At 47.1% G+C, this 17739-nt stretch overlaps 1 protein-coding gene across 2 annotated transcripts in view; it reads left to right on the forward strand.

The window, feature by feature from the left end:
- Positions 1-17739, forward strand: part of IGF1R (insulin like growth factor 1 receptor) — a 321518-nt gene that overhangs the window by 293537 nt on the left and 10242 nt on the right. For both annotated transcript variants that reach the window (XM_082617555.1, XM_082617556.1), the window contains exons 15-19: positions 209-279; positions 3935-4164; positions 4430-4540; positions 8274-8433; positions 11516-11645. In XM_082617555.1, the coding sequence (XP_082473681.1) occupies positions 209-279; positions 3935-4164; positions 4430-4540; positions 8274-8433; positions 11516-11645 (702 nt within the window). The remainder of the gene's footprint in view (positions 1-208; positions 280-3934; positions 4165-4429; positions 4541-8273; positions 8434-11515; positions 11646-17739) is intronic.

Consider the following 17739-nt stretch of genomic DNA (forward strand, 5'->3'; position numbering starts at 1 on the left):
TGTTTCTTAAAAAGCTCTAATGTGAGGCTGTTGAAGAAGCCAAAAGAGGCGCTAGCAAGTGTGGCGGAGCTGTCCTGACAGTACCTCCACCACCCCTTCCCGGTGCTTAATGAATCAGAACAAATAAAACTGAGGTAACAAAGATGAAAGTACATATAAAAGTATGTGGGGATCTTTTTTCTAACCTGAATTTCATCCTTTTTGACAGAAATAACAGCAGGCTGGGGAACGGAGTGCTGTATGCCTCTGTGAACCCGGAGTACTTCAGTGCAGCCGATGGTAAGCTTCTAAACTACAGTCACTGTCTGGGGTCCCAGCTCAGGAGCTTTGGGGAGTGTTACGAATTCAGGGGAAGAGGTTTGCATTATTTTGAGGGACCTTTGGCCTCAGATCCATCTTCATTAACACTTTTTTTTTAAACCAATGTTTTGAGCAGTTCACTGAATATGTCAAAAATTCTGGGACTGTCTGGGCTGCCCCAAGGAAAAATGGGCTTCAGAGATGAATGTGGCCAGCACAGTAATCCATTTATTTAATTGCTTGAAATTTTATGCTAGAATGAAAAAAGCTGTATAATTGTCAACATCTAGTTGGAAGATATGCTGCAGCTGACAAAACAGTCCTTTTAAACTAGTTTCAGCTTGAGTTTCATGTCACTATAATTGTCTTTGATCACTACGGCTTCTCTGATTTTTGTATCTTGGAGATTTTCTGTTCATTCCCTCCTGACTGGGGTCTTAATGATTCTTACCCTCATGACCTGTTCACCTTCCCTCTGGTAGTAACTCATGAGAGCCATTTAGTTAAACGTCTGAGATGGTCTGACTTGGAAGGTTTTTTTCCTTATTTGCTGTCTTGTCTTCCAAGTTTGCCAAAATCCTAACTTTTCAAAGTAAGTCAGGGTGAGACATTGGTCACTGGGTACCACTAACTGGCACTTTGCTAGAGACATTCACAAGTGCCATCCCATTTGATCCCTGCATCCCTATAGGATGGGTTGTCTGATGCTCATCTGTCTGTCAGTGGGGTAACGAGGCTCAGAGGAGAAACCCGCCCTGGTCACAGAACTAGGCAGTTGAGAAATCAGGATGAGGCAGCCCCTGGCATCTTGTTGACACGTGATGCAGTCGCTGTGGGGATGGACTGTGAGGTCCTGGGGGCTGGGGAGACCGGCAAGCTGGCCCACAGGAGCAGCTGGCCAGGGTTTGTCAAGTGAATAAGTAAGTGCATGGAATCGGCTGGATGTATTTAGAAAACACGTTTGCCTCGCTCATGCTTCAGAAGTGGAAGTGTGTGTGCAGGAGGCGTGAAATAAAGAGTCATGATTATTCTAATTGCTCATGCTGATCAAATGAGAAAACAATTTAAAAGCACTATATAATTGTGTAAAGTTTTATTACTGTGATTTCTTTAATAATTTCTAATTCAAATTGTGTTTACAATAAAGCCAGTCAAAAGCAGACTCCTCTGAATGTGAATCAAGCGTAGAATAATGAGGACATTATTCTTCTTTACATAAAGGCCTCACAAAATTGTATTTTTAAAAGACATCTATATGTACACACACACCTACATGTCTGTATGTATGTGTGTGTGTGTACATATAAGGCACAGAGAATGTTCTGGAAGGATACACACCAAACTTAAAAGAGTAGTTACTTGTGGAGAGGCTCTTTTTCTTTTAAAAAAAAAAAAAAGGCAAGGCGATTTTTATGCATTGTTTGAATAAATGATAGGTTTTTTTTTAATCAAGTAAGATGAGGAGTCATCACACACTTAATGGAATTTATAAGGAAAATGCAAGGCCACTTCCCCCTCTATCAGTGTGGAGTAAGACTACTGCAAAAATCTGCTTGGTTTCAAAATAAAGCATAGAAGATTGGCATTTGTAGCTTTGACTGTGAAGGATCCAGGAAGTTTAGAGAGAGCACAAATACAATCATATCAGACTCTAACGGCGATTTGAATTCAAATTTTGTGTCTTTCCAGAGTGCCTTCATAATATTTCTTGATTCTTTAAAAACAAAACAAACAAACAAAACTTATTGTCACCCAGGCCAACAGGTAGGAAGACTGTCACCTTATTTGAACTTATTCAGCCTTTTGACAAGCATCTTATAGCTAGTTTCCTCAAGGGGCAACAAAATGACATTGCAGTTCAAAAATGCTTTAAAAACTTCTCTCTCCAAAAGCTAATCTGCATGTCACCATTCTCCAGAGTACACTGAAAATCCCCTCCAGGGAAACGCTGATAACATTGTGCACGTAAACCTCTCCTGCTTGGCAGGGCTTAGGACTGCTGGCTAAAGTCAGAGCTATTGGGTTGAATCAGCTACCTCCCAGGGAATGAATGTGATTGGTTTTAACTCCATGTTTCATGGTGTGTTACATCGTTAATTCTGATTAAAAGCAAGCCTGGATTTTCAGAGATAAATGGATATATACAGTGTCTCTTTATACTTTCTGAGGGGTATCAGGAAGAGTCTTATCTACTGGGTTGTCTTGCATACTTACTCTCCTAAGTGAGCATCAGCCCCTTCTTCAGGGCTATAAACTGTCTAAGCCATATGGAGGTTGTAATTCCATTTGTGAAATTCCTGAACACATACATACGTACTATGAAATACAAAACTGTATGTGAAAGAAAATTCTAGATTGACTAACATAGTCCATATTGGAAATTCCTTAGAGGTGTAAATTGGTGGTATCTCCTGGGCCTAATTTATAGACATCTTTGCTTTAAGATATCAGTTAAAGGTAGATACCTGGGACTTGGGGGTGTCGGAATATAGCTGTCAATCCACTGTTTCTCTTACATCCAGCCACAGGCCCACGGTTAACATCTGAAAGCCTAAAGGCAAACAGATGCCATCCCAGGTTCTCAGTCCTTCTGCATTTCTAAGCCAGGACCACCTCTTTCCTACCAGTGGAGGATGCCAAGGGTTCCCCTCTCAGGCAAGGATGTAAGCACACAGCATTAGAAGAATATGATAATAATTGAAATTTCTTATGGAACTGTAGAACAGCTGTTGATTTTATTTTAGTTCTCACCTACCCATCAGAGTGGTAGGATGGATCTTCAGTTTTGTTTTCTTTCTTTCCTCCCTTCTTTCTTTCTCTCTTTCTTTCTCCTTCCTCCTGCCTAAAATTATATATTTATTTTCTTAAACCAAATTGAATCTGACCAGAAGCATAGGCTGGACAGGAAATCATATTCAGGCTTAGTCATTACCAAGCCCCATCCCCCAGCCCCTCACCCCAGTGGTGGGAGGTCCCTGAGTTCACAGGCCCCAGGCCTAAGCCCTGGGGAGGTCCTTCTGCTCATCAGCTGTCCCTCCATGCTGGTCACCACTGAATGCCCCTCGGTGCCAGAGCTCAGTTCCTTCGGTACCTCATTCATCACCCCAGGGTCTCTGGCAAGGCCAGAGAAACTGTCCAGACTAGAGCAGAGCTACCAATGGAAATATAGTGCCAGTCCCATAAGAAACCTGAAATTTTTCTAGTAGCCACATATAAAATAGGAAAAAGAAACAGGTGAAATACATGTTGATAAGGGATTCTTTAACTCAATATATCCAAAATATTATCAGTTTTAATATGCAGCCAGTAAAAAAGTTATTGAAATATTTACATTATTTTTTGAAATCCAGCATGAATTTTATACTTATAGCAACATCTCAAATTGGACGACTTTCTGGTTCTTACATGCTGTTGGTATCTTTGAATTATCTAGAACTCCTTGAGGACTTGAAATTTTAGTGTTTGACTATACAGTGGCCTTGCTGAAATCCACAGCCTGTGGGAGATTCCAGAACAAGCCATATCTTGTCTCCTGATGTTCTCCTCTGTGGGCTCTAGGAAGTGGCATCTCGCCCTCTTTGGCCTGGAGTTTGCCCAAAGCACGTTGTTTCAGTTCTGGCCTCTTCTTCCCCAGTGTACGTGCCTGACGAGTGGGAGGTGGCCCGGGAGAAGATCACCATGAGCCGGGAGCTGGGGCAGGGCTCCTTCGGGATGGTTTACGAAGGTGTCGCCAAGGGCGTGGTCAAGGATGAGCCTGAGACCAGGGTGGCCATTAAGACGGTGAACGAGGCCGCCAGCATGCGCGAGAGGATTGAGTTTCTCAACGAGGCCTCGGTGATGAAGGAGTTCAACTGTCACCACGTGGTAAGAGAAGGGCCCCCATGTGTTGGGGAGCACACTTGTGGGTTTGCTGTCTCGCCCTGTCTTCTGTAGGGATCCCCCCCATCACCCCACTGTTCCTTTAGACACTGTGTACACAAAGGTTCTGGATGTGATGCAGGGCTGGCCCGTGAGCCCCAGTGGCCCATCATACGGGCTCCGCTCTGGGCCAGATGGTCCCAGCGGTGGGAGAGCCGCAGTCGTGGGCAGCCCTCACCCTCTGAGCCCTTCTCTCTGTCCTTCCTCACAGGTGCGCTTGCTGGGCGTGGTGTCCCAGGGCCAGCCGACGCTGGTCATCATGGAACTGATGACCCGGGGGGACCTCAAAAGTTATCTCCGGTCTCTGAGGCCAGAAATGGAGGTCAGTTTTGATTTTCACTGACATCCCATGTTAACTGTTCCCTTTCCTTTAGAACCTTCCCCCAGAAGATACTGCGTCTTTAAATCCATTCACTTTTCTTGCCCCGTGCTTGGTTCTTGGTCCTGTATATGAAGGAGTTCTCTGACTAGAGACCTGGATCTTTTGTGAGAGGCACTTGCCAGTCCGCAGGTACCCTATTACTCAAACCCCTGTGTGCTTCTGCTGCTACGTCATTCCCTCCACCCCCAGTCACCTCCTCTACCACTGTCTCTCCCTGACTCCCACCCACAGACCATGTCCACGCTGCTCCCTCCCTGGAACCTTTCCTGCCCCCCACCCCAGCCAGGAGTGCCTGTCTCCTCCACTGCCTTCTCTCCTGGACCGGCTTTCTTTTGTTTGGTTCTTAGTGGATCCCCATCTAGCCCATTATGTTTCCTGTCCATCCCAGACCCAGTGTAGCTCAGTGTCGTGCTTGTCAGAGTTCACTGTCAGGTTGACTTGATTCTTGTGCTGGGTGGTTTCCTCCCAGCTCTGTGCGCAGACACCCACTCACTCACAGGCCCCCACCCGACGTGTGCCCCTTCCCCTCCTGTGGGCAGTCTGAGCCTTTGAGCCGGGGGAGCCCCATTTCTCAAGCCCTGCATCCACATTTCAGGCTTTATCCGGAATCAGTGTCTTGCTTGAGCTTCTGAATGATCATCACCTCAGCTGCACAATGATCTCTACTTAGTATCAAAAAAATATCAATTTGTGTTACCCTGGTGTCTCCCCATGAACCCAGCTTTGTAACATTTGGAGGAACGACTTTTAAGAGTAAACTGGGAGATAAACACTTAGAAGTGATACCAGCAACATCTGCCTTTCACTTGGCTGCCTTGGTGGGTCTCAGGTCCTCACTTGGACCCTGACTTTGCTGCCTGTTGAGGAAGCTTTGGGTCTGCTTTTGTGCCTTGGATCCTCCCCTTTCTCTCCCCTTCTTGAATGTCTGTAGCCTTTCTCTGTTTGAGCTTAATCTTTTATTTTCTTCTTTTAATTGGCAACTTAATCATCTCCCAAGTAGTAGTTCCTTAATTTTTGTTCCAAGCACTTGTTCACACATGGCTTCCTTTACTCACAGCAGATGATGCGTGTGGCTCTGCAAGGGCCGCGAGGCCCAGTGTGGACTGAGGCCCCGATCAGGGCGGTTTGCAACACACCCACCCTCTGCTCTGCCCAGCGTGGGTCCCCAGCTCCCCTGGATCTTAGTGCTTTTTCCCAGCTCACTTTGTAATACACAAGCCAGCACGAAGGAGAAAAGCTTCCTCAGCTGGGTGACTGGAGACGTGGCAGTATGTTTCTTATCAGATTCATTTAAGGCACCTCTGAAAAGTCTGAAGCATTTACTTCCTTCGTACCCAGTTTCAGGCACAGAATAAAAATTTGCAACACATAGCCCTAGTCCTGGCTCTGCCACTACCCGTCTGCGTCCTCAGGTGGCTGCTTCAGGCTCTGGGCCTTGGTTTCCTTATGTGTAAAATAAGAGGGTTGGACAATATGACTACTGAAGTCCTTTTCAGATCAAAAATTAACTTTTTTAAAAAAAATTATTGATTTTATTTATTTATTTTTGGCTGCATTGGGTCTTTGTTGCTGCGCACGGGCTTTCTCTAGTTGCAGTGAGCGGGGGCTACTCTTTGTTGCGGTGCGCGGGCTTCTCATTGCGGTGGCTTCTCTTGTTGCAGAGCACAGGCTCTAGGCACCTGGGCTTCAGGAGTTGTGGCACGCAGGCTCTAGAGCACATGCTCAGTAGTTGTGGCGCACGGGCTTAGTTGCTCCGCGGCATGTGGGATCCTCCTGGACCAGGGCTCGAACCCGTGTCCCCTGCATTGGCAGGCGGATTCTTAACCACTGTGCCACCAGAGAAGCCCCCCAAAAAATTCACTTTTAGATTTGTCAGATTTAAAGTTCTTTCTAACCCATGTCACCTATAAAAATATGTATGCTTATCCTGTGGTTTCATTATATTCTACTTAGCATCTTCCCCCAGTAAAGATTCATTCATTTCCCTCACTAAATGTGGATGCTTGTGTATACACGTCTTAAGTAGTTCTAAGCGAGTTAAATATTTCTGTTTTCTAAGACGTCTGAAAGAATGGCAGTATTAGCACCATGAACTGACAGAATGTCAGCCCTCTCCTTCAATACTTAAAATCAGCTTCCTTTTTTTGATTCTGTTTTTCATATTAATATTATGAAGCACCACTTCTAATAAGCGCCTAACTTAATATTCCACAACTTAAGTATTATGAGCATAAAGTTAACATTTTACCTGCCGATTTCCTGGTGTACCATGCATATCTAAAGCCCTGAAAAGATTAAAGGGAATGTTAGGTCCTGAGGGAAAAAGGCTCCTCTAAACAAGGCCCCTTTGTAAAGGAAGGAGGTAGTTTTGGCTTACCCTTCGGGTCATCACATCACTTCCCCAGGCAACTCAGTAATGAGGATTTTAAATCACCACAGACAGTCCTGATAGTAGCTTCAGAATTCAAGTGTAGAGAACCAACCCCCAAGTACTTGGAGAGTTGTTATACTGCTCCTAGAAGCCAGCTTTGGGACAGAAACTAGCACGTCACTGGGCGAAAACCAGCATTCCCTGGGCATGGACCTTGGCCAGGCACTGGCGGACACTTGCCATGCATGGTCCCAGGTCATCCTCCCCGCAGTGACCCCGCCTCGACCCCACGTGAAAGACCCCAGGCAGGAGGCCAGACTGTCTGATCCTAAAGCCCAGACATGTTCTTCCTGTGGCGCAGGGTTTGAGCTGGGAAGGGGACATGTTGGACCTGTCAGAGCAGGATGGCTTTGCCGTGTTGTGACAGATGCTCTGTAGTCAGGGAAACTGAGGTAAAGTCTGTTGAACTCACACAAACAAGAGGTGGTCAGCATCTAAACTGGGGGTGCTGATTGGTTTCTACACTTTCTTTTAGGATAAAGAGGCTTGGACACACATTTTATATAAAACTTTTCCAAATGGATTTATTATTTGGGGGAGTTCTTCTCAATTCTGAAGTCGTTATGTTGCCCTTCTCTGCAAAGAGGAAACGTTTATCTGTGCTACCTGTCACTGTTGGACATTGGTCCCCTCCAGAATAAGCTTCTGTTGGACTTAAATGAACTGTCAAGGGCTTGCTTTCCTCAGCACCCACAGAAAATAATAATCCAAGGAATGCCACTCTGTAAGGTGAACAAATTAATCTTGATGGTTTTGTACTTTAGAAGAAAGTTGAAGAGAAAGAAAAGGATTAAATAATTTAATGTAGGAAATAACACATCCAGTGTCCATTCAAGAAACCCGTTTGCTTATTTCCACATGGCCTTTGTAATGTCCTCTCCCTCCTTTTCCCTGTATGGAGTTGGATTGTAGAAATAAAAGGAACACATACACTAATTGGAATTTGAGTATCCAGAATTTTTAATATCAAAAATTGCTGGTTTCACTTTAAATGATGTTGGCCCCACCCAAAATCGAAGATGCTGGTCCCAAGTTGCGCTAATAGGTGCTTCTCTCTGCAGCTTTGTGATGTGGTCAGAGGGCAAGTGCCATGGCCTCCTTCTGAGCCACTCCTGGTTTCTTAGCAGAATGACCTGTGGTGCTCAGATTGAACAAAGGTGGATTTGCAAACCGTGAAAGAACACGGGGAGGGAAAAATTCCTAAATTCTCACGTGGATTTTTTTTTTTTTAATCTCCAACAGAATAATCCAGTCCTAGCACCTCCCAGCCTAAGCAAAATGATCCAGATGGCTGGAGAGATTGCAGATGGCATGGCATACCTCAACGCCAATAAGTTTGTCCACAGAGACCTCGCTGCCCGGAACTGCATGGTGGCCGAAGATTTCACAGTCAAAATTGGAGGTGTGTCCTTAGCTTTCCAGATCTGAGCAAGAACTAAACTCGCACATGTTTTAGGGGCCAAGTGGGCATTAGCCTGCCTGTGGAGAGGTTTTCCAATGCATCCCGTGACTGCAGAGTCTTACTCTTGGGAATAATGTGATTGTGTCCAGTCAGTAGTCACAAACCCAGCCAGCCTGGCTCTAATCCTGATAGTGCATGGGCGCAGTTGTCCAGGCAGTGGCCAAGGGTGAGCTGAGGCCATGGTCTCTGAGGTTGCCTCTACTGGCACTTGAGGCATTTCTTGGCAGAACAGCTCTAAGCATTGTTTCCAAAAATAGTTGAGACAGTGTCCTCAGGTGATTTTGACTTGTGCCTAAAAGTTGCCCTCCATACTACCAGTATGTCTTCCAGTTTTCCAGCTTACAAGGAACATTGTCTGCCTCACAACAACCAGGGGTCCATGGCGTTTTCTAAGAGGTGAGGTCCCCAATGGTGAAGCCCGTGCACAGAGCAGGAGTGGTTACAGGATGAGGGAAGACCGCTGCTTTCTGGGGTTCACACCCGAGCTGGTCCACCTCGGAGCTCTTTTTTTTTATTATTTTTTTTTATTTTTGCATTACGCGGGCCTCTCACTGTTGTGGCCTCTCCCGTTGCGGAGCACAGGCTGCAGATGCGCAGGCTCAGCGGCCATGGCTCACGGGCCCAGCCGCTCCGCGGCATGTGGGATCTTCCCGGACTGGGGCACGAACCCGTGTCCCCTGCATCGGCAGGCGGACTCTCAACCACTGTGCCACCAGGGAAGCCCCACCTCGGGGCTCTTGATCTTTGTTGCAACCCTTACTTATTAGCTAACTAAACTCATCCTTAGACCCCTTGTTGCCACCACCCACTGTAACACCAAAAAAGGGGGGTGGTCACTGGTTAGGAATTTACTTCGGACTCTAGGTTTGGGTTTTACTTTGGTCCTTGAATCTGCCTGATAAAACACATAAAACATCAGGGCTGCATGGGAACCACCTGCTCTTCCCACTATGAGATGATGATGTTTCAGAAAAATGCTAACTATTTATCCTGAGAAGCTACAGGAAGACTTTACATCCAAAAGCTATTTAAACCTCTTTGTCCAGCTCTTGACCTGTCTGTTCTGGAAGTGCTCGCCTTCCTTTAGCAGTGTTTTGGGGGTTTTTTAACAATGGTTTTGAATCAATATTTTGGCCCTTTGGTGAACAATGAGTATCCCCTCTAGAATGGTTTCCCAAGTGGGGATAGGTGTCTTTATCTTTCATTTGTAAGAGCTAGAGGCAATGGATGGAGCCATATCGTATAGCAAATATCCTTGGCCATCAGTTATTCCGTGTGTCCCTGGATTGGCCCTTTGAGGCATCCACACATTTGACACCCCTGAAAGTCTGAGGCTGTCTTGCCCTGGGGCTCTCAGGGAAGAGCCCCTATGGCTGCTGCCTGGGCTTCCTCTGTGTACCCTGCTCCCTGCCCTTCCCTTCTCAGCGAGGACCCAGATTGTTCCCACAGAGATGCCAACCAGCTCCCCTTCCCCAGCTGCAGAGCCAGGCAGTCACTAACTAAACTAAATCCCGGTTCTGCCACTGACAGATATGAGGCTTGCGGCAAGTGTCTTTAAGTTCTGTGAGCCCCAATTTCTTGACCTCTGAAATGGGGATGATGCTGTAAGAGAGCCATGAGATGCTGGGAAAGACTCGGTGCAGGAAAGCACCAGGCACATACGTGCTGGGTGTGGGGCAGGTCCTCGGAAATGGAAACGTTAGTGTCTGTGGCCTAACTCAGTTCCTTCTCCTTTACTTCCCTGCTTGCCCTCACTGTGGGAGAGCCGTTTTTGTGCCACTTGCCATTGGAAGTCCAAATCAGCAAGGACTCTATTTGCTATTTAACCATGTGGCATACTTATAGTGATGTTTTCTTTGTACTGTGTTTTTTCTTCTTAAAATTTGAAATTTTTCTTTTGGGTTAAGGAAGAAATAGTCTGTGCTTTTTTTCTGGGATTTCTGTCTTTCCTTTTTGTGCAAGGAAAAGCAGATCCTCTATTTGCATGTCACTGGATAATTCGCAGATAAGACTTTAGCACTTCGTTTTTATTCTTTGCCAGGATTCAAAAATGTTTTTCTAATGCCCCGTGTCCCATGGATTACAGATATGACAAGCAATTTTACCAGAGGCAATTCGATGGCCGTTAGCATAGTACAAGGAAATTATGTTGATTAACGTCCAAGGAACTTTGTTCTCTGTGTTTGCTTTGTAGCCTTACCTCTTTGTGGCAGAGTTAGAGACATAAATGAACATTTTAAAAAGGAGAGCAGCCCTTTCTCCTGGGAAGGAGAACGGAAGAGTCCCTGTAAGAAAAGGTTACATGATTGAGTGGAAAATCAAAATCTGACAAAGAAGCAATAATTTAGGATTATAAAGCAAGCCTGCCATCAAACATAATTATGTGACATCTTCTAGAGACATGGAAAATGGAAGACATTTTCAAAAATGAGTGGGAGTATTATGTTGAAAAACATTATTGAGTAATAGCTTCAGGGGCCTAGTAAATACCATCTCTTAGGCATCTTACTGTGTACTTTTTTCATCGTGAATTGGTACTCTCAATATTTTCCCCCTTATTAGATGGTGAAACTACTTTCTTTCCTCTGATAATGAGGCAGTGTTACCAAGTAAATAAAAGTCAACATGCTCCTGGCTATTTGATCATGTTTCTAAACCACATACAAATGACCTTTGCTCTACTCAGTACATATTTTCCTGATAAACTATGGGTCCTGATAAGTTGTAAGATGCCTCTCATTTCAAATGCAATGAGGGAGCTACCTTCTTAAAAGAATCACATTGTAAATATATTTAAAGGCAGAGATTTCTGGGCATTTGCTTGTCATGTGACTCACCGGTCCTCCCCTACAGTTTCTGCCTCATCAGGTGGCAGCATGGATATCGGCCTACCTAAAGCCAGTTTCCCCTTGGACTTGGCTGTGGGCACAGGACCCTCCTCTGAGACGTCACTGTGCCTCTTTGCTTCTCCCCCGACATTACTCACACGGGGTAACTTTCGTGCTTTCTCTCCTCCTCACAGATTTTGGGATGACGAGAGACATCTATGAGACCGACTATTACCGGAAGGGAGGGAAGGGGCTGCTGCCTGTGCGCTGGATGTCCCCCGAGTCCCTCAAGGATGGAGTCTTCACCACGCACTCTGACGTCTGGTACGAGAGACCCTTCCTGTAACGCCAGCCGCCGGCCCCCACGAGTCCTTTCCTTTCCTCCTGTTTTCTGTTCATTGTTACCCATTTCCAGCTTTGACTAAGTGTGATGGGAGCCACCCCCTCATCACTGACGTGTTCCTGTTGTCGGTGGGCACTTGTGGGATCTAAAGAATTTGTGGGACCAACATTTCTTTCAATGCTTAGCTGCTCACCGAGTGGTTGGGAGGCCTGGAGACACACCACCAGGGGCTAGGGTATGGGCACAAGCCAGAAAATTTTACCTCTTTCTGCTTCTCCCCCGCCTGCCTTCTCTCATTTTCTTTCGCAATAAATAGATGCGACGTGTGTGTGCGCATGCGTGTGCATATGTGTGTGTTTGGGGAGGGGGTTGCTTCACCTAATTAAACCTTCAGATTGCAGACACTGCTTATTTTAGACCCAAAGCTTATGAGTCTTGATGTGTTTTCCTATTGGTTCCATCTGCTGTCTGTCCTCTTCCAGTGGGCACCTATCGTGTTGACCCAGGGATGGTGTGGAAAGCAAAATGTCTCCCTTAGTCATGGACGTATCTTGGGGTAGAAGGTGCATCAGCTGCGGATGCAGAGGCCTTTTGATAGTATTGTTTATTGCGGCTCCTCAGCAACATTGTGGAGAGGTAGGCAGGTTCTGAAATACGATTGAGGTTCTTGGCAGGCGAAGGCCCTGGCGCGTCTACCTTCTAGAACGTCAGCTAGTTTCTTGGCTGTCCTCTCAGGAGATCCCGTTGGTGGTGTGTTACAGAAATGGTAGTTGTTTACTCCAGCTGTAGGGATGACCACATAGAGGAGCTATTTAAATAGTGACCGACATCATTTTTTTTTTTTTAACCTCGTGAACCTTGGGATCAAGGGCCTTGGATCCTATTTTGAAGACAGGTGCGAATTGGAAATAGCATTTGAATATGACCCAGCAAAGCATGATTTCTTCTTGAGCTCAAGTGTGAGATCTGTTTTGCAATCAGCCTATTCAAGACGGTTCCCTCTTCACAGTCAAATCAAAGTGTTCAACACCATTTTTAGATATAGAGATGATGGGGAGAGGACAGGCCTGGGCCCACACCCGCATCTGTTTATTCTAGGATCCATGCTTCCAACAACTTTGAGGTCAGCTTACAGTGCAGTAAAATAGAAAACCACGAGAGCCAGGGAAAACAGAGGCAGGGCAGGAAGATAAAACTAGAGTTGTTAATATCTCATAGGCTAAGTTTACCAAATTCTGGTTAGCAGCAATTGCAACAAGCAACAGTAAAGGGTGTTCATTGCTATTTTTCTCCCATTTGATGACATAGACATTATGAACCAGTAAGAAAAAATATATATAAACAAGAGTAGGGATTTCATATTCATTCCATTCCATGTTCAGGCTTTGACAGTGCTTTAGTTTTGTTTTGTTTTTTAACATAGCCTTTGAGGGTAACACTGGTAAGGTGGGTAGGCTAGGACGATGGAGAATATGGAAGGCTTCTTAGCTCCCCAGGATCTAAAGTGCTCCCTCTTGAAAGAATGAACATCATTTTTGAGTGTATTCAGTGGTACAAAACAGTCATCCCTAAATAGTTAAAGTCTAGAAAGAAATACAAAGAATTGTATTTGACTTTGCAGAAGATACCCTAGAATTTTAGGATCAGAAGGTATTCTGAGTTTGGGACCAGTCCCCAAACCCCATTTACAGTGTCTTCGACAGCTGGTTTTTGAGCTTCTGCTCACATATTTCCAGGGACTGCTAATTCCTCTCTCATAAAGACAGGCAGCCCTAATCCTTAAGACATCCTTCGGTTTTGCAGGTCTTTCTCATGCTATGCTTAAGTTGGCCTCTTGCTGACACCCCGTTGGCCCTTCTCTGTAGCACGGTTGCACACCCTGCTCTGTTTTTGATAAGACAGGCCTTAGAGTCACAAGGAAGTGGTCTCTTTTCTCTAGGTGGGACATCTTTAGGTTTTCCTGCTATCCTTGGAGACATTATTCCCAGGCCCTTGGACACTGTCCTTGTTCCTCCTCTATAGCTCTCTTGTAGCACTGTGTCCCTGCAAATGGTTCCTTTGGGTTAGAAGACACAGGTGTGCCCTCCAGGCATGGAGGGAACCAGGCACAGGACTGGGGAGGGGGAAATCCATGGCTTGAAGGTGTATTTCCTTCCTGGGCAACTGAATCACCCTACAACAGTCTTCATTTCTTGACTTACTGAGAAGCTTTCCAAATGGCCACAAATACCCAGGGCTGGTTGCTCCCTCCTAGAGTTATTTGGATCTTCAGTGGCGAATTCACATCAGCTGGTAATGTGGATATCTCTGTAGGTTTCGATTTGCTGGTGGGTGGGACATTGACAGATCCCGTCCTGGTATGAGGAGGTGTAATTATTGAATGCTGACTTTAACCAGCACTGGAATTGAAGTGAGTCTCACACCAAGTTGTCCCTTACTTGAGAAAACAGCCCCAATGCTCTTAATTAGAAAAGACTTCACACAAAGGCATTTATCTAATGTTTAAAGATTAAATCCATAAAATTCAAAGCTTGGTTTTGTATGAGGCATTAAATGCCAGTGCCACATTGTAAATGACCTGCTCTGAAAAACATGCAGGTGTTGCATATTTCTCAGTGTCTCTGGCTGTGTGGCCTTGGTCAAACCATGGGGTATCTGTGGACTTTAGCTACTCCATCTGTGAGGTAAGGTCTGTTTGGGGATGTCTGCAGAACCTCAGTAGATTTTTTTTTTTTTTGCGGTACGCGGGCCTCTGACTATTGTGGCCTCTCCCATTGCGGAGCCCAGGCTCCGGACGCGCAGGCTCAGTGGCCATGGCTCACGGGCCCAGCCACTCCGCAGCACGTGGGATCTTCCCGGACCAGGGCACGAACCCGTGTCCCCTGCTTCGGCAGGCGGGCTCTCAACCACTGCGCCACCAGGGAAGCCCCTCAGTAGATGTTTAAATGGCCCCTGTGACAACTGGTGATGACAGGGAGGCACGTTGGTGTTGGGTAGAGGTGCTTTAACCTCCATACCTTGGGGCAGAAAAATGGTTGAACTCAGCTAGTCATGTCCTGTGAAGGACGCCTGGATGCCAGCACTAAGTGGCCCTCACAGACAGGTGACACTGACATCAAACCAGAGTCACTCCAGGGAAAGCCTTTGTGGAGAGCCAGCTCTGTCACCTTCTGTGTTCTTTCATGTGTGTGATCATGAGGACCTGGCATGGCCCAGGCACAGTGCTCAGCATGTACAAGAACCAGGGTGCCTAGAGACATGGTCCTTGTCCCTGAGGGATGAAGTCTTGTAGAGAACAGGAAGTGACCCTGACAGGCTGGGATCACAGACCCCTTCTCCAAAGAGCGGGAGTCGTGGGGCACCCTGAAGTATGGACTGTCACCTTCTGAACAGTGAGGAAGTGGGCTCTTGGCGGTGGGAACACTGGGGGAAACCACGGTGGTGGGAAGCGCTTAGTGCATGTGGAGGATGGTGGGACTTCCTCAAGGGAGTTAGGCTGAAGAGAGCTCAAGTGAGGCCTTGGCTGTTGTGTTAGGGGTTTGGGACTAATTCTGCAGGCTCTGTGAGGAGAGGCTTCTGAGCCGGAGAGTGACCTAGAGCCACGGGCCTCTCACTGTTGTGGCCTCTCCCGTTGCAGAGTACAGGCTCCGGATGCACAGGCTCAGCAGCCATGGCTCACGGGCCCAACCGCTCCACGGCATGTGGGATCTTCCCGGACCGGGTCACGAACCCATGTCCCCTGCATCGGCAGGCGGACTCTCAACCACTGTGCCACCAGGGAAGCCCCGAGAGCCGTGTTTTAAGAAGTTCATGTTAGCTAGAGTGTGAAGCTCTGCTGAGTAAGATGTTGGTGCCAAAAAGGAGGCGTCCTGTGGGCCAGGCAAGGGGGACCATCTGCACTGAGGATGTGCTTGGGGGACGAAAGGAGGGGAGCAGACCTTTGGGCAGGTCTGAGCCTGCACGGGCAAGCTGTGGGGGTTATCTGAGGAGGTGTGGGAAGGATGACCTCAGGGTGCTATTGAATATCGTTCCCTGTGCTATACTGTAGGAGTCTGTTGTTGGCATGTTGACTCTTCTAAGCTGAAGGAGTCGAGAAGTGGAATTTGCAGGAAGGACTCTCTGACCTTCCCCTGAAGCAGGCTTATGACCCTTATATGCCCTGGAGAGAAGAAGCATCCTGATTTCCTAAGCCACCAAGAGGAATCTGAACTAACAAGTCTTGCTGGGTTTCCCCAGCTCACTGTACCCTTTGCTCATATCCTTCTGTCCGGTCACCTTTTTCCATGACTTTGTGCTCTTCATCAAAACTAATATAAAAAATGCTTAGGTTTTACTACGTTGTTGGGTCTTCATTTCCTTATGAAGGCTCCTGTGTCGTGTAAAACTTATAGTAAAAAAATCTGTACCCTTTCTCTTGTTAATCTGTCTTTTGATACAGAGCCCCAGCCGAGAACTGAGCAGGCCAGGAGGAAAGGATTTTTTTCCCCCTCCTCTACAAAGGAAAGTGGCATTCTCTAAGAAAGTTAGTATTTTTTTTCCTCGACTGCCCCAAACCCGTTGGGAGACACCTTTTAATTTCTGAAGAGTCTATTTGATTCACTTAGGAGAGAAGCTAAACGCACGAGCTTCTGACTTTATAGTAGAGTTGCGGTTCTCATTTAAGTGATGTTACACTAGCAGTCGCTCTCCACAGGGTTGATGGCGTCTCCTAGGAGACGTCTGGCAATATCAGGGTGGCGAGACAGAGCTGAGACGCATTAAGGTCAAGGGTCCACAGGAACCCAGAGCTTGGAGTGGGGCGGTAGGTGCTGAGAGGTCAGCATGGGCGCCATCCGGTGGGCACTGGCCGCCTGACAGCAGCTGGCACAGCCGAGGAACGTGTGGGGCAGGAGGGGGACGTGGGGCTGGGAGAAACCGCATTTTCAGGTTATTTCTCAGGCCAGGCCTGCCGTCAGTTGGGTACTGCATTTCAGAGGTGGAGTTGGGAGCCATGGCTTCTGAGGCAGAGACCTAGGTGACCGGGCCAGTTCAGTCTGCGGAGATCCCCTAGCCCAGGGGGAGCCCGCTGCCCTCGGCTGGGCCTGCGAACACCAAATTTGGGCCTCCGGGCTTTCAGCTTTCCTAGGTCTCTCGTGCAATACCAAGACTATTTCTTGGTCACTGAGTTTCAAAAGGATCTTGGGTGGGTGGGTCCTCTGAGGGCTAAGATTCTAAATATTTATGTCTGACATCTGCTCTCAGCATCAATTTGTACAAAACCCTTTTGTTCATGGAAAGGAGCTGAAGCATCGAGTAAAACATTCTGATACAAAGTCCGCGGCCCTCCTGGCTCGGCTTGGCCAGGATCCGCAGAGCTCTGGGCGGGAAGCGCCGCCCCAGAATTTTCAGTGCGGCTTTGCCCACACCCCTGGCCTGCGGAAGGTCCAGGAAGCCCCTCGGGTTGGCCAAGCGGCAGGCTTTAATCTGCCGAAATGAACCGAATGGAAAGGCAAATAGACCGTGGAGAATTTGTGAAAGACGCTGATGCATGCTGGGAAGTCACCTTTATTTTGCAGATTACAGCACTGCCTTTTTTAACATCCTCAGTCTGAAATTTCTGTGTATGTGTATACCTATTTTAGTTTGTTTTCCACTAGTAGGATCTTCTAACCTACAGGCAGAAGCGCGTGCGAGGCAGAATCGCTCCCTGCTCCCCTTGCTGACTTGGTTCCTCGGCCACCCCCTTCCCCCACTCTCGGCTAAACTCTGGGCCTAAGGATTCTTCCTAGTGCGCGAGCCCCACCCCAGCCAGTGCCGCCCTTCTCTGTCCCCCACCTGTGAGGCTGAGCCCCTCATCTCCCCAGGCCCTCCTGGACCTGTAAGATCCCCACTGAGCTTTTTGACACCCCAAGGCCCAGGCCCCCACCCCAGACCAGTGAAATCAGTCGGGGGCCCAGGCATCCGTAGGCGTTAAAAACTCAACCAGGGGTTCCTGTGTAGAGAACCACTTAGGTAGAAGTTTCCAAAACGGGGAGCTTGTTGAACAGCTTGCTTGTCCCAGGCTGCATTTAGTCCCAGGGATTTGCACTAAATCCC

The sequence above is a fragment of the Mesoplodon mirus genome (genome assembly GCF_964341445.2).
Source record: "Mesoplodon mirus genome assembly, chromosome: 4".
Taxonomy (NCBI): domain Eukaryota; kingdom Metazoa; phylum Chordata; class Mammalia; order Artiodactyla; family Ziphiidae; genus Mesoplodon; species Mesoplodon mirus.